This window comes from Anabas testudineus, chromosome 19 (assembly GCF_900324465.2).
Source record: "Anabas testudineus chromosome 19, fAnaTes1.2, whole genome shotgun sequence".
NCBI classification, from domain to species: Eukaryota; Metazoa; Chordata; class Actinopteri; order Anabantiformes; family Anabantidae; genus Anabas; species Anabas testudineus.
In genome coordinates, this window is record NC_046628.1 from 17,631,688 (window position 1) to 17,646,825 (window position 15,138).

The following is a 15,138-nucleotide window of genomic DNA, read 5'->3' on the forward strand; positions in this document are numbered from 1 at the left end:
ATCTTATCTTCCAAGTACTCGATATCTTCGTCTATATATATAGATATAGCGATAGGTAGTATCTGGCGGAGAGATCCTATCAAGATCTAGTTCGCTGTCTCTCTCTCCCTCCATTTTATATACTAGCTGTATCTCTCTTCTCTCTGTTCTCTCTCTATTCTATGTATCTCTCTGTCTTCTCTCTCTCTCTCTTCTCTCTCTACCTCTCTCTCTCTCTATCTGTTCTCTCTCTCCCTCTTTCTCTCTCTGTCTCTCTCTACCCTCTCTCTCTCTCTGTATCTCTCTGTCTCTCTCTCTCTCTCAGTCTCTCTCTCTCTCTCTGTCTCTCTCTCGTCCTCTCTCTCTCTCAGTCTCTCTCTCTCTGTCTCTTCTTCTCTCTCTCTCTCTCTCTTTCTCTCTCTCTTCTCTTCTCTCTCTGCTCTCTCTCTCTCTCTCTCTCTCTCTCTCTCTCAGTCTCTCTCTGTCTCTCTCTCTCTTCTCTCTCTCTGTCTCTCTCTGTCTCTCTCTTCTCCCTCTCCTCCTCTCTCTGTCTCTCTCTCCCTCTCTCTCTCTGTCTCTCTCTCTACTCTGTCTCTCTCTCTCTCTGCTATCTCTGTCTCTCTCTCTCTCTCTGTCTCTCTCCCCTCTCTCTCTCTCTGTCTGTTCACTCTCTGTCTCTCTTCCCTCCTCTCTTGCTTCTTGTCTCTCTCTCTACCTCTCTGTCTCTCTCTCTCTCTCTCCTCGTTCTATCTCTTCCCTCTCTCTCTCTCTCTCTCTCTTTCTCTGTTCTCTCTCGTTCCTCTCCTCTCTCTCTCTCCTCTCTCTGTTCTCTCTCTCTACCTGTCTCGTCGGGGGTGTTTTACGGGGTTTGTGTGCGCTTTTGTGTCCGCGTCCAGGTGCAGGTGCAGGTGGAGGTATGCTCTTCACCGAGCTGACGAGGAAGCACGGCCTCACAGTGTCCGCTGCCTCCCGGTTCTCGGTGAATGAGTGTGTGGTCGCTGTGGTCGGTCCACAAAGTATTAAATCAGCTACATGAACGGCTCTGACAGCGTTGATAAAGTTCACGGCCTGGTTGAAAAGTGGTGTTGTGATCAGTGAATCCTTTGTTTCGTTGTCTACCTCACTCAGCCCTCTAAGAAAGTGACCTCTGGTCTAATGTTCCCCCGTTTATCAGTGACGAGGCCCGCTGGCAGAGCGTTGTCCCGACACCGGGAATTAGTGTCTCCTTTACGGCGTTTTACCGTAGGGATGTACACCCGCCCAGAGCTGCGTCACGTCATCTCCCCACCGACGTTCAGTTCTACATGGTTCTGAACATACGGACGAGAAACCTGAACCTGGTGGCTGAAGTGATGGGTTGATGACTTTGATATTGTTCTTGTTGTGGACTTCGAGACCATGAAGTGTTTTGTCTGTGGGAGTGGAGGACATCTCATTAGGGCCTGTCCTATGAGCATGCCGAGGCAGGTCTGCTGGCTGTCCATGATGGGGTGTGGTGGCGCAGCGCCGCAGGGGGCCAAAGGAGGGGAGGGGTGGATGGCTGCAGGCGCAGGTGGAGGTGAAAGGAAGGGCCAGCAGAATGAGTTGGGCAGGTGCCTGGGGTGACCAGGGCGAGGTGGCGGGTGGTGATGATGCTGCTGATCACACATTCAGTAGTACAGACAGTGAGTAAAGGAGAGGGTGGTGATGCCGTTGTGCTGAGGAGCTGAGGACTGACAGGAAGCAGTGATGGACGAAGTCGCCAGTTGTCCAACATACCAGGGGGAAAAAGAAGAGTAAACTACTGTGGGCAGGCCCAGGGACCAGTCTGGGGCTTGTTGGAAAAAGGTCAGAGGTAGAGGCTGATGAGGAGCCTGAAGGCATCCGAGTCGGACTGCAGTGGGGTCGACGACTCCCCGGCATGACGCTGAGATGTCCGGTAATTTCCTTCCAGTCTCAGCGACTGGGGGGTGTTAGAGCGTACAGTGTCGAGAGAGTTAAACTGTTTCTGTTATAACTAAAACTCTTAAGGGCGGTGAAAGTTGAGGATTATTTTTCTGACAGGAATGTTTGTGACCTGCTCCGTGGTCAGATGAGGAGCAGAGGTTATACAGGGGGCTACAAGACCAGGAGGTTACAGATAAAGAAGTAGTGTTAAAGCTGGAGCCCGGAACCTGAGGATGATGGAGGGTGTTCTAAGTGCTAACTCCCTTGCCCTGGTTTTTCCTGCTGTTGTCTGTGCTGTTTCTCTTCCTCTCCCCATGACTACTTTTCAAATTGGCACTTTGAATTTGAACGGGGCCAGCGCCCGAAGAAGAGAATGGTTTTATCTGAAAACTCATGAAAAACGAATCACATTGACGTTGATGCTATAACCAGGAAACACACCAAGTGACGGCAGAACGAGGTTTTGACTGGACAGGGAGTGGCCCTGGACAGTGGTTACTGAGCCCATGCAGCAGCAGCAGCAGCGGGGGGTGTAGGGTATCCTGTTTTCGGATCCTGCCTCGGTCTCCTTCTCGACATCTGACGTGGTTTCCTGGCAGCAGACTTCTGGTGGTCAGGCGGGTGTGTTGAACGCACCAAGTGCTCTTGGTCAATGTTTATGCCTCCTAATACCGGAGAGAGAGTCCTCCTGCTCTCAATGAACGTTGAACTTGTTTTAATTCATGTAATGCGAAGATTACTTGTTCTTAGGTGTGATTTTTGATTTTAACTGTACTGAGAACGACCGTCTGGCAGGAACCACATCGAGCATCATCCTGCATCGGGCGTTGTTTTACAACAGGTCACTGAAGTCAATGAGCTGGCGCGATGTCTGGAGGAGCCTCCACTGCTCCTTCTGAATTCTGACAAGACAGTACACGTGGTTCCCACGTGAGAGAGGGATCTCCTTAGCGAGACTGGACCGCTTTTTTTTTTTTTTTATTCTTTTAAGCCCCCAGATGAGTTCTTTCAGTCCTGTTCGATCCACACCTGTTGGTTTTACTGATCATCCATGGTTTTTGTTGTCATGTTTTTTATTAATCACATTAAGCATATAGGAAGCGCCCCTACTCGGATTTTAATTGATTCACTGTTGCTTGATGAGGTTTCAAAGCTGGTTTTTAGGTTCTTTTGGATAACGGGACTTTATTTAAAACCCAGAAATCTGATTTTATGAATCTTCGACAGTGGTGGCGATTGTTGGCCAAAGTCCCGATAAGCAATCTGCCACAGTACACTCTCAATGCACTAGGGACGTTAACCCGGTCGAACTAAAGCTCTCGAGAGTGAATTGTGGCACTGCACACTTTTGGCAGATTCCACGGAAAACCAAGACACCTGGACGCCTCCAAATCCAAAACGGCTCTTCTTGCCAGCTACTGGGCACCAGAACACAGGGGCACTGTTCGTTGCAGATTCCAGGCTGTCGCAGAGCTGGATTGCTCCCTCCCGGCTTTTTCTTAGTCTGGAGAAGAGGCATGGCCAGAGCCGGTACTCCTACGGCCTGCGCTCCTCTGTAGGGGCTGTGCTACGGAGCTGGTCACATCAGGGGAGGGGCGTGAGTTCTACAGAGACTTGTACAGCAGTGAGTCCATGAGGACTTGGCGTGCTACGAGACTTTCTGTGGTGGTCTTCCCCAGGCCTCTGAGGGAGGTTACCGTGACGCTCGGCGAACCTTCTGTCGTTTGCAGTAGCTGTCTGTGGCTTCCGAGTATGAAGGGAGGGCGGGTCCTGTGCTCGATGGTCTCTCTTTGAGTTCTTCAAGGCTTTTTGCGCCTGAGCTGGGGCAAAGATCTGCTCGGTGTTGTTGCGAAAGCTTTGACGGAGAACTCTTTGCCCCTCAGCTGCAGCCGAGCAGTTCTTACTCTGCTACCCAAAGGCTGGTGACCTTCAGGGACATTAGGAACTGGGGCGTCCCGTCTTGTGCTTTGTATGGACTATAAGATCCTGTCCAAGGCTCTGGCCAACAGACTTAGATCAGACTTACTGTGTGCCCGGTAGGTATCACTGACAATTGTGATTTTAAATTTCGGGATGCTTTTGGACCTCTCTGGTTCATTGGGGAATAGACTGGGTCATTCGCTGTGACCAAGCAAAAAGCTTTCGACCGAGTTGAGCACCCGTATCTCTGGACGACTCTGGAGAGGTTTGGTCTCAGCCCCGGTTGACTGCTATTGATCCAGGTTTACCAGGACATTGAGCGTGATACTGAAGGTCAATGGTGGAGCTGAGTCGCTCCTTTTAAGTGCAACGAGGCATCAGACCGGGCTGCTCGCTCTCAGGGATGTTGTCTGCCCTGTCCCATCGAGCCTCTTTTATGTCAGGTCCGGGTCTTCCTCCATTAGTGGTTTGGTTTTGCCCCAATTGTAGGCCCACACGTACTGTCGGCCTATGCAGATGATGTTGTGTTCTCGTTAAGTCACAAAAAGAGATCCGTACTTTAGGAAAAGACATACTAAGGCTTTTCGCAATTGTCTCATTTGCTAAGGTCAATGGCACAAAAAGTGCAGCGTTTGGCTGTCGGCCAGGTGGAGGGGTGGGGCTTCCCACTCTACCGGGGGTTCTCACCTGGCAGAGGGGGGAGTTTGAGTTTAACTACTTGGGTGTGGGGCAATTTGGGGAATGAAGAGAGTGTGAATAGGAACTGTCTGCGTCGTTGTGGAGAAGGTGGATGGGGATGGTTACAAAATTGGATGGGTGGCTACTGCCACCGATGTCGTACAGGTGGAGGGCCTCATGGTGCTCAACAACTTGGTGGCCCGGTGGGCTCGGATAGCCTGGGCCCTGGTGGACCCCCTGTTGATCTTCTTAAACTGGGTCAGTCCCTCCTTGTGATTTTTTTCTGCGGACCAGCTTCACTGGGTGCCACAGTGTGTTTTGTTTTTACCCCAAGATCAGGCGGTCCAAGGTCTGATCCACTTGTCAGCATGGTGTCGCTTTCAGACTGCATTTGTCCAAAGGTTTCTCTCTGACCTGCGGTGATGGTGAGGACCCGTGGCCTCTTTCCATTTACAGCGGCTGGCACATTCCACGCTGGACTCTGCATTGTTTTAATGGACTCCACTTGTTTTTGATGTTTCAGTTTTACCTGTGTTTGTTTTATCGAGGTGTTTTTCGTTTGTGCTGTTCGGGTGGAGGAGGCTGGAATCCTTCGGTCTCCTGCACTGGCTCCTGGCTGCGCCCCGGCTGTGCGGGGCCCCCGTTAGATGTCCACGGACGGCTCCAGCTCCGGGTCTGGCTCCTGCTTGCTCTCTTCGGGACTGCCAACGCTAAGCGCCTGGTTCAACGTGGCGGGGGTCCCGGACCTGGGAAAACGCACCGGCCGTGGCCTCGGGCTTTTGGTCTGAGATCAGCCCGGGTTTCAGAGAGATTTTGGACTGGTTATGTCTAGACTGTCTGCCTGATGACCAGCAGATGCTGCAGGATTATTGCAGTGCTTGGAGAGTTCCGGATGAGCGAGCTCCTTTTCCTGAACTTGGTTTTTACTTTGGACTTTAGAGACTCGACCAGGTGCTTTGACTCACAACGTCACGGGGGAAAGACCGTTACGCCTGCTGCGTCGTGGAGTTGAATAGGGTCCAGCTGGGGGTCAGGACTGACACGGTGTGGAGGAGGAGGTTGTCCACGCTTGTTGGTTGCACCCGACATGAGGTCCTCTACAGCCCCCCTGAACAAGAGAATTGCGCTCTTCAGTGGCGGATCTACCCGGGGCGGGATACTGTGAATTCATTCACCAGCAGGATCATCCGGCGGTTTCCTGCGCCGTGTGCACTGTGGTCTCCGGCGATGTTTTCCATGTTTTCTGGACTGTGACGGCCCTGCGGAGCTGTTTAGTTGTTGACTGTGCTTTGAAGGTTTTCGTGAAGCTTGGACCCGATGTTTTTATCTTGGGGCTGGGTTACCGCATGGCAGACGCCACCACGTGGCAACTGCTGAACTTCTTGTCGGCCAGGCCAAACTTGAAATTTACAAGACCAGGGAGGCCGAGTGTCAGGAGGTCACCTCTGTGTTCCGGGCTTTGTTCGGGCCCGTTGTGGGCTGGATTTTAAGTTTTCATAGTTCTATGAACAATCTGCGGTTTTATTTCAGCAGTGTCTACGCGATGTCTCTGCTCTGTGGCGGAGGCGTCTGTGTTTTTAACACTGTTCTTTAGGGATAGTTTATGTTCACCAGAGGCTTGAACCCTCTATTTACCTGATGTGTTATATTATCTCTGTCCTTATTTATTTTGTTGTTTGCTGAGTTCATGCTGTTTTTGTCTGTGGCACGTTTTTGTTGTCGGTTTATTTACTCTGAACTATTTTATAACTTTGGGTAATCAAATCGAATTTTCTGTATCTGCGCATCGTATCTTCGACTCAGATAATATCTGCTCTCCTTCTCTGTTCTCTCTCTTGTCTCTTCTGTCTCTCTCGTCTTCTCTCTCCGCTCTCTCTCCTTGCTCGTTCTCTCTACTTCTCGTCTCTCTCTGTCTCTCTCTGTCTCTCTCTCTCTTTCTCGTCTGTCTCTCCTCTTCTCTCTTGTCTTCTCTCTCTCTGTCCTCTGTCTTCTCTCTGCTCTTCTCTGTCTCTCTCTCTCTGCTCTCTGTTCTCTCGTTCTCTCTCTTGTCCTCTCTGTCTCTTCGTCTCTTCTTTCTCTCTCTCTCTCTCTCCTGTTCTCTCTCTTGCCTTCTCTGTCTCTCGCTCTCTCTCTCTGTCTCTCTCTCTCTGTCTGTCTCTCTCTCTCTGTCTGTCTCTCTCTTGTTCTCTCTCTTGTCTCTCGTCTCTCTCTGTTCTTCTCTCTCTTCTCTCTCTCTGTTCTCTCTCTCTCTCTCTCTGTCTCTCTCTCTTCTTCTCTCTCTCCTCTCTCTCTCTCCTCTTCTCTCTCTTCGTCCTCTTCTCTCTCTTCTGTCTGGTCTGTCTCTCTCTGTCTCTCTCTGTCCTCTCTCTGTCTCTCTCTCTCTCTCTGCTCTTCTGTCTTCTCTCTCTCTGTCCTCTCTGTCTCTCTTCTCTCTCTGTCTCTCTCTCCGTCTCTCTTTCTCTGTCTCTCTGTCTCTCTCTCTCTCTGTCTGTATTCTCTCTCTCTCTCTCTCTCTGTCTCTCTCTGTCTCTCTCTCTCTGTCTCTCTTCTCTCTCTCTCTTGTCTCTCTCTCTCTCTCTGTCTCTCTCTCTGTCTCTCTCTATCTCTCTCTCTCTGTCTCTCTCTGTCTCTCTCTCTCTCTCTCTGTTCTGTCTCTCTCTCTCTCTTCTGTCTCTCCTCGTTCTCTCTCTCTCTCTCTCTCTCTCTTCTCTCTCTGTCTCCTCTCTCTCTCTGTGCTTCTCTCTGTCTCTCTCTCTCTCTCTCTCTCTCTGTCTCTCTCTCTCTCTCTCTTGTCTCTCTCTCTCTCTCTCTCTGTCTCTCTCTCTCTCTCTCTCTGTCTCTCTTCTCTCTCTCTCTCTCCTGTATGTCTCTCTCTGTTCTCTGTCTCTCTTCTGTCTCTCTCTGTCTATCTCTCTCTCGTCTGTCTGTCATCTCTCTGCCCTCTCTCTGTCTCCTTCTCTCTCTCTCTCAAGTCTCTCTCTCTCCTCTCCCTCTCTCTCTCTCTCTCCTCTCTCTCTCTCCTGTCTCTCTCTCTCTCCGTCTCTCTCTCTCTGTCTCTCTCTTGTCTCTCTCTCTCTCTCTCTTTCTCTCTGTCTCTCTCTCTCTATCTGCTCTCTTCTCTGTCTCTCTCTCTTCTCCCTCTTTCTGTCCTCTCTCTCTCTCTCTGTCTCTCTCTCTCTGGTCTGCTCTCTCTCTCTGTCTCTCTCTTGTCTCTCTCTCTCTGTTCTGTCAGTCTCTCTCTCTCTCTCTCTGTCTTCTCTCTCTGTCTCTCTGTCTCTCTCTCTCTCTCGCCCTCCTCTATCTCTCTCTCTCTCCTCATCTCTCTCTCTCCTCATCTCTCTCTCTCTCCTCATCTCTCTCTCTCTCTCTCTCTCTCTCCCCCTCTCTCTCTCTCTCTCGACTGTCTCTCTCTCTCTCTCCTCTATCTCTCTCTCGCTCTCTCTCTCTCTCTGTCTCTCTCTCTCTGTCTCTTCTCTCTCTCCTCTCTCTCTCTCTCTCTCTCTCTGTCTCTCTCTCTCTCTCTCTCTCTCTCTCTCTGTCTCTCTCTCTCTCTGTCTCTCTCTCTGTCTCTCTCTCTCTCTCTTCTCTCTCATATCTATATAGTCTCTATCCCTCTCTGTCTGCTCTCTCTGTCTCTCTCTCTCTCTCTCTCTGTCGCTCTCCTGTCTCTCTCTTGTCTCTCTCCTCTGTCTCCTGTCTCTCTCTCTCCTCTGTCGCTCTCTCTCTGTCTCTCCTCTCGTCTCTCCTCTCTCTCTGTCTCTCTCTGTCTCTCTGTCTCCTCGTCTCTCTCTCTGAAGTTCTGCTCGGTAGTAGTTACACAGCGTTCGGAAGCTGCTCAGGTTTTTCTGAAGGTGTGGAAACGTTTTGACCGTTTTATCTTCCAGACAATCGTTGCATCTCATTTCCACTTGTTGAAGTTCTTCCAGAGCTTCTTCAGCCTTCCTGACGAGTCCAATACTGATTCCACGCTTCACCTCAGCAGCACTTGAATCCAACCTCTTCAGTGGCATCAGGTGAACCTTCAGAGGAACCACATTGAATCTTGACCTCACCAGTTGAACGTAGGTCTTCACAGCGGTGTTAAACGTTGTAGGGTTACTTTCAGATATAGAGTCTGCATAAATTTTGCAGGACAATGTATCAGCCAGAGCTTTTTCTTTATCAGTCAGCTGGATGTTAACTTTCCCCTGATCCTCACATGTGGGGATTTTCCGTATGATGGCTTCCATTTGGTCCTGGATGTTCTGGATGTTGCTGGTTTCTAACTTCTCACTGTCGAACACGAAGAAACCATTCCCCCCATAAAGGATCCCGGTGACTATATGTGTTGCCAAGCCCTTAACAGCAGAATCAACTTGTTCCATCTTCTTGGCTTCGGGAACAGTCAGCGGCAGCTGTTTGAAGCTGCTCGTGGCTTTGTACTGAAACGTCACTCTACACTGATTGTGGAAATTCTTCTTATCTTTCAGGAACCTGGCAGATCCTCCAAGTTCAGTATGTCCACTTATTAAAGTGGCTTTAAAGGAAGTGTCAACATCCAGCAGAGAGAACCTGGCTTCCATAGAATCAGCGGTAGTGATGTGAAAGTCACTGGTCTGACGATCATTCGCCAACACGGTCCTGTTTAGAGTCTTATCGTCCCAAAATGTGACACCTTTAAAAACGAGATTCAACAGTTAGTTCATGTCTTAATTAGACTTTATGTACTTTAAACTGATTTAATGAGACAAGCTGATCTCTTCAAATCTCACTCCTGAACATCCTGAGCACAGCTAAATAGTTGTATTTAGAAGAGACACTAATAAAAAGAGAAGGATCATCATCATAAAACATCTGATTCAAACTTCACATAATCATAACCAGTAGTCAATTTAAAAACAGCCCAGTAATCATGGTTTCTGTCCTCGACTATCGAACCTGCTTCATATCAGTCCTTCACTTTATCTTATTGTTTGTTGCTGTGTACTTCAGCTCTCCAGTTATAAACCCGTTTACTTCATGGACCTGTTGTTGTTCTGAAATGTTCAACTCTCTGTATTCACTCAGTTCATGAGGCGGCAAATGAGAGAGGCGGAGTGACAGAGGGGAAATATGGGAAACAGTGAACATGTAGATTAAATATTAAAGATATTTAATAAACGAATGCTCTTGAAATATGATTTATTATATTATATTATATTATATTATATTATATTATATTATATTATATTATATTAGATTAGATTAGATTAGATTAGATTAGATTAGATTACATGATAAAGAATTATTCTGTCTCAGATTGTGTGTTCAGGAGAGGCCCCAAACAGACGGGGTTAAACTTTTAAATGAACGAGGTGGTTGTGAGGTTAAACACTGTGAGCGACCACAACAACAACAAAAAGTCCCATTTTACCAGGGATGACTTCATCTGTTCGAGCATCGTAGAGCATCCCCAGAGTGAAACGCCGACCCAGAGCTGGAATCACCAGGATACTGTCTGAGGCCATGACTCCTGGAAACAAAGATCCACATACATCAGATCAACAATCACTGAGCAGCTTCGTTCTTTAGTCAAAGACAAAAAGGTTCATCAGTCCTCACTCGTTTGGTCTTAGTCCACTTTCCTGAACTGGATCAGCTGGGACCACATAAAACCCGTTTCTGCTCTTTAAGCTGAGAATCAGAGAATAAGAATAAAGAAGAAGTAGAAGCGTCGATCTCACGTTTGTCTGCAGCACATCTATCTTTAAAACGTTTCTATTTTGGTTTTGATTTCGATTCTTACCGTTTGAATTCGACTTTACTGATCTTTATTCCTGTTTTTCAGTCTGCTGTGAAGCTCTGTCTCTTCGTCTCTTTGCAGAAACGAAAGTGAAAGTTTCTCTTTGTCCACGACGAAAGAAACTGTGGATAAACACACATTCACATGTCACACACACACACATATAATATACATCCGAGTGTTTGTGTGCACTTTGTTCTGACCTGGTCTCAGTCGATGTGCAGCTCGTCTTCTTTATCAGGACCTTTCTGTCCCAGTTCCCTTTGTCTTCCTCCTCCCCTGAAACGGATCCAGAGCCACAGAGTCCTGATGTGCACAGATCTGATGCTCGTGTTCATAAATGCTGCTGATATAACAGAGACAGAATAAAAACAAAGATAAAACATAAAAATACACACAGTACTCATGGTATTTGGTTTTTAGTCATCAAGCATCGTCAGAAAATGACTTTTATTTTGAAAGGTACCCATCAGTTCTCTGATTCAGGTGAAACACTGAGTTCTGATTTATATATGAATTTTCAAAATGATAATAATAATCAGGTTCTATTGTGAAGAAGATTTATGAGATTTAATATGTATTATGTTGTTTTATTAGATTTTTATGTAGATTTTAGTTCCATAGTTTTTGGAACTGAAGGTGTTTTTTAAGTAGTTAATTCCATTAAAACCCCATAATTCTCAAATTCTGAGATTTCTATCAAACAGAGACTGAAAGTATGAGTCGCACTGAATGTAAAAACGTGTGTGTTATTTTAATTTAACTGATAAATATTCTTATCTTCTTTTATTTTGTCCAACTGTTGACTTACCACAGATTACATCAGAGATAACTGATGGTTATGTTCACCTGAGTCAGTCCTAGCTGTCTGTGTCCAGTCCAACTGGTTCAACATGGAACCAGGTCTGAGACAGAGGCAACACGTCAGCTGACGTAGTGTAGGATCTGTCCACTAGATGGTGCACAGCAAACACATCAGCTCAGTACTAAGGAGCAGACAAACTAGTAGTGGTCTGAAACTACTGCAGCACCAGGTCCACTTGTAAAGTCACTTTAACCTGGACAATGATTTCCAACCTGAGGGGAAAGTCTGGGGCTCCATGAAGACACGAGACTAAATTATTTGTAGTAATACACCAGCACATTTATTTGTAGATAACTGAACTCTTCAACAGAATAAAAAATCAAACATACAAAACATGAAGTTGATTCAAGTTGAATCAAGGAAATTAGAGCAGCTATGAAAGTCCATTTTATCCAGGAGGAGCTTATTACAGGGCTTCACTACTTCTGTCAGTCCTCAGGGATTTCAGCTCCTGCTGGGTCGTCTGGCTTCCTGATGAACTCTCTTTGTCGTTGTCCGTGTCGTGACCACAGCGCAGGGCGCGGGGCAGCGTGCTGCAGAGGGCCTTCCTGAACATGGAGCTGGAGAAGACATAGACGATCGGGTCCAGGGCTGAGTTCAGGAAGTTCAGTCCCAAAGACACGATGGTGAGCTGGGTGAAGGTGTAGAAGGCGGAGCAGTCCCACGGGCGGTACGAGCGGATCACCCACACACCAATGGTTGTCACCGTGGTGGGAAGGAAGCACACCATGAAAACTGCAACGATGGCCACGCACACTTGCATCGCCTTTCGCACCTTGTCTGCCTTCCCCATCTGCCTCTCCTTCAGGAAGCTGAAGATCCGGATGGAGCAGAACAGCAGCATGGCCAGTGGGATGATGAACTCCAACACCGTCAGGATTCGGTGCATGCCAACCAGGATGATGATGGCTCGCGACGCCTCTTTGTAGGATGTGAAGAAGAAACACTGGGTGCTGCTGCCGCTGCCCTTGATGTGGCTGTAAGCCAGCATGGGAACCCGAGGACTGATCACCAACAGCCACACAAACAACGACACGTACACAGCCTGGCACTTGGTCATCCGGTTGAAGCGGTGGTGAGGGTGGACCACCTGGAACAAGGGGACACTGATCAGAACCTTTACCACATCATTTACACATTTAGTACACATTTGTTGCAGCGGACGTACTTTCTGTAGCTGGTTATTAATACACAGGATCACTGTACTGTACCTATACAGCCTGTACCTCTGTTAGGAATCCTAACTAGTGAAAAGCCAACGAGTGGACACCATGTAGGATTTTAGTAACCTACTACACTGTACTGTGGAGTTCCACAGTCTGTTCCTCACCTTGAAGTAGCGATAAATTGCCACCACGGTCATAAGTGCGATACTGGCAGAGCGGTTGGAAAACATCATGAAGAGGTTGAGCCGACATAAAACATCTCCAAACACCCAGTGGCCTCGGAGCAAGGCATCGATCCTCAGCGGCAGACTCACTAGAACCACGAAGTCTGCGATAACCAGGTTAAAGAGGAACAGGGTGTTGGGGTTCCAGGCCTTCAGTTTGAAGCAGAAGATCCACAGGGCCACTATGTTTCCCAGTAGCCCCAGGATGATGTCAATGATGAGGACTGGGGGTAAAATCACACCTTCCAGCTGAATACCGACTGGTGGGCAGCCGCCCCTGCCCCCTTCAGGAGTTGGGGTTGTGATGTTTGAAAATGAGGTGGTGAAGTTGTCACTTTGCTCCAACTGCATTTTGGTGTTTCTGAGTTCTGTGCTACCAAAATAACTGAATGGGTTAAAAGTAGCTGTGGGTTTTGTGGTTGAATAAGATGGTTACTCCACCAAGGAAAGTTTGGATATTCAGGAAGTCGGACGCTTCCTCTTTTCAACTTCTCCTTTTATTTCTCTGTAGCATAAAATCTGTGTAAAAACACAGAAAACAAGAGAAAATTGAATCAGTCTCAGATTTACATTATGATTTAATCTTCTTTAGTCACTTTTCAACATATTCTGCAGATGCAGCTGGATTTTTGTTCATTCTCACTGATAAGATCTTTCTGGTTAATACTTAGTCCTTCATCTATATTAGCACATATAAACTTAAATATATCATAGAACAATACTCACAAATCAAATGAACCCTTTCTTGAAATGACATTTAGCTAATTATTATTTAATACATCTAACACAACAGACCAATACTACACAAAATATGTTTATCACATGTACTTCTCATGAAACTTTAGAAATACATACAAGAAAGCTACAAAACATACTTGTAAATGATGCTGGGAGATCATATTCAGTACTCACCAACTGGCCGTACGAACAGATTTCATTTCTAAACTTTTGGAAGAAGGAATAGAGGGATGTGTGACCTTTGTTCCTGTATTTATGTCTGTCAGAAGAGGATGTTCCTGTGGTTTCGTCATCACGCCCCCGTCAAGCACTTACCACACTGTAAAGAAAAAAAAGTGGCCAGACCAGAAATCTGGTGTAAATCAGATTTTAAAAGACATTTCAAAAGAGGTGTAACGCTATTTTAGAAGTTTGATCTAAGCACAATTAACCAAAGGTATCGAACACAGATTAAATCAAATGAATTCAAACATGAAATCAGTGCAGTGCATAAAGATAACATCTCCAGTATCAGAAAATTAAATCAGCACTGAGGATAGTTAAGAATGATTTAAGTCCCAGTAAACATGACTACAACTGAAGTTCTTCTTGGTGCCTCCAACAAAAAAAAAAAAAAAAGAAAGAAAGAAAGAAAGAAACAGCCGCTTACAAAAGCTCTAAAACCTTTCTGTGTACTCAGTCCTATCTACTGTGTTAGTGTATCTGGGTGTGTGAGGAGGCAGAGTAGGCTGTGTATGTAAAAGTCCGGTTTACTGAGGATCTGGGTGACACAAGGTGAATAGAAAGAACTGTACATGCTGACAGGGTCAAGATGATGGCAGGTGAACTGGTGAGGATAACAGGCTGACAGTAAGCCGGGGTGACTAAACAGACAAACCGAGGAAATGAACTGAAGAATCTTAGCAACATGACGAAGTGTGTTACGTAAAACAGGTGCGTGATGTGCAAACAGTGTCTCTTTCCAGAAATAATGGCTTCCAGCAAAGGTTACAATAGACAGGAAGGTAAAATCATGGTCAGTAACTAGTCAGGCAGAAAGGCAAACAAACCCGGCTAGGGCAGAGACAAAGATCGAGTCTAGGAAACAACAGAGTTCAGTCTTTAAACAGGCTTACTGATCTGATGGGGGAGGAAAAGTCAAAGTCCAGGGGAAACACAGCAAGGTGAGTATCCAGGGAGGGAATGCTGAAGAGTCATCAGTCTAAACCTGACAGTAAGGGTGTAACTGAGAGCTTTTATAGTGTTCTTGATGGGGTGCAGTAGAGCAGGTGAGGGACTGGGCTGAGTGGGTGGAGCAGTGGATGTTGCTCCTCCTCAACCTGGCAGATCAACGGAGGAACATGCTGAAGAGTAGGGGGGTGTCGACTTTGGATGCCTCGAACTTGAACTCACTTAGCAAAGCCCACCACCTCGTCAACACTGGCCAATGTAATGTACAGGCACAGATGAGATATCATTCATTTAGTGCAGTCAACATTAAATGAACACAGTACCTGTCCAAACTGCTGCTGGAGTCCCACAGAGCTCAGTCATTGGCCCATTAGTCTTTCAGCTATACGTACCACCTTGTAACGAGCACTTGGTGGTGACTGTGGTCTCATTGACAACCGGTTGTAGAGATGAATTATGCTGATAAAAAAGCTTTTTACAACATGAATTCACTTCTCTCTGGCTCCAAGAAACACTGGCAAGAATCCACTTGTACTTTTGTAAGTGCACCCTGAAAACCAGAGAGCAGTAAAAGCTAAGCTCAGAAGCTGTTTCTGTTTTTTAGGCCTATGTGTAGGATTAAGATTGTATGTGTTGGATTTATTGATGAGAACGTGGAACTGCTGCTCCATGCCGACTGTATCTGCATCACATGTTTAAACCATTAAACAT

General features: G+C 46.9%; 1 protein-coding gene across 3 annotated transcripts; it reads right to left on the bottom strand.

Annotated features, from left to right (window-relative positions):
- Positions 1-10,307: 10,307 nt before the first annotated feature.
- On the bottom strand, positions 10,308-14,606 carry LOC113156863 (hydroxycarboxylic acid receptor 3-like). 3 transcript variants are annotated; one of them, XM_026352249.1, is made up of 5 exons: positions 14,373-14,606; positions 13,432-13,576; positions 12,460-13,038; positions 10,468-12,219; positions 10,308-10,386 (listed from the first exon to the last, which is right to left on the bottom strand). In XM_026352249.1, the coding sequence occupies exons 3-4, from the start codon at positions 12,868-12,870 to the stop codon at positions 11,536-11,538; spliced, it is 1,095 nt and encodes a 364-aa protein (XP_026208034.1). In that variant the 5' UTR covers positions 12,871-13,038; positions 13,432-13,576; positions 14,373-14,606; the 3' UTR covers positions 10,308-10,386; positions 10,468-11,535. The 3 variants fall into 3 exon arrangements, with proteins under 3 accessions (XP_026208034.1, XP_026208036.1, XP_026208035.1); XM_026352251.1 differs by having other exon boundaries at positions 13,395-13,576; XM_026352250.1 differs by having other exon boundaries at positions 13,432-14,606.
- Positions 14,607-15,138: the final 532 nt, after the last annotated feature.

Bases quoted from the DNA above. Each gene is read 5' to 3' on its own strand.
- LOC113156863 (XM_026352249.1), bottom strand. From the start codon at position 12,870: ATGCAGTTGGAGCAAAGTGACAACTTCACCACCTCATTTTCAAACATC. The intron at 12,220-12,459 runs GTGAGGAACAGA...CCCTTGTTCCAG, and splicing joins CAATTTATCGCTACTTCAAG to GTGGTCCACCCTCACCACCG.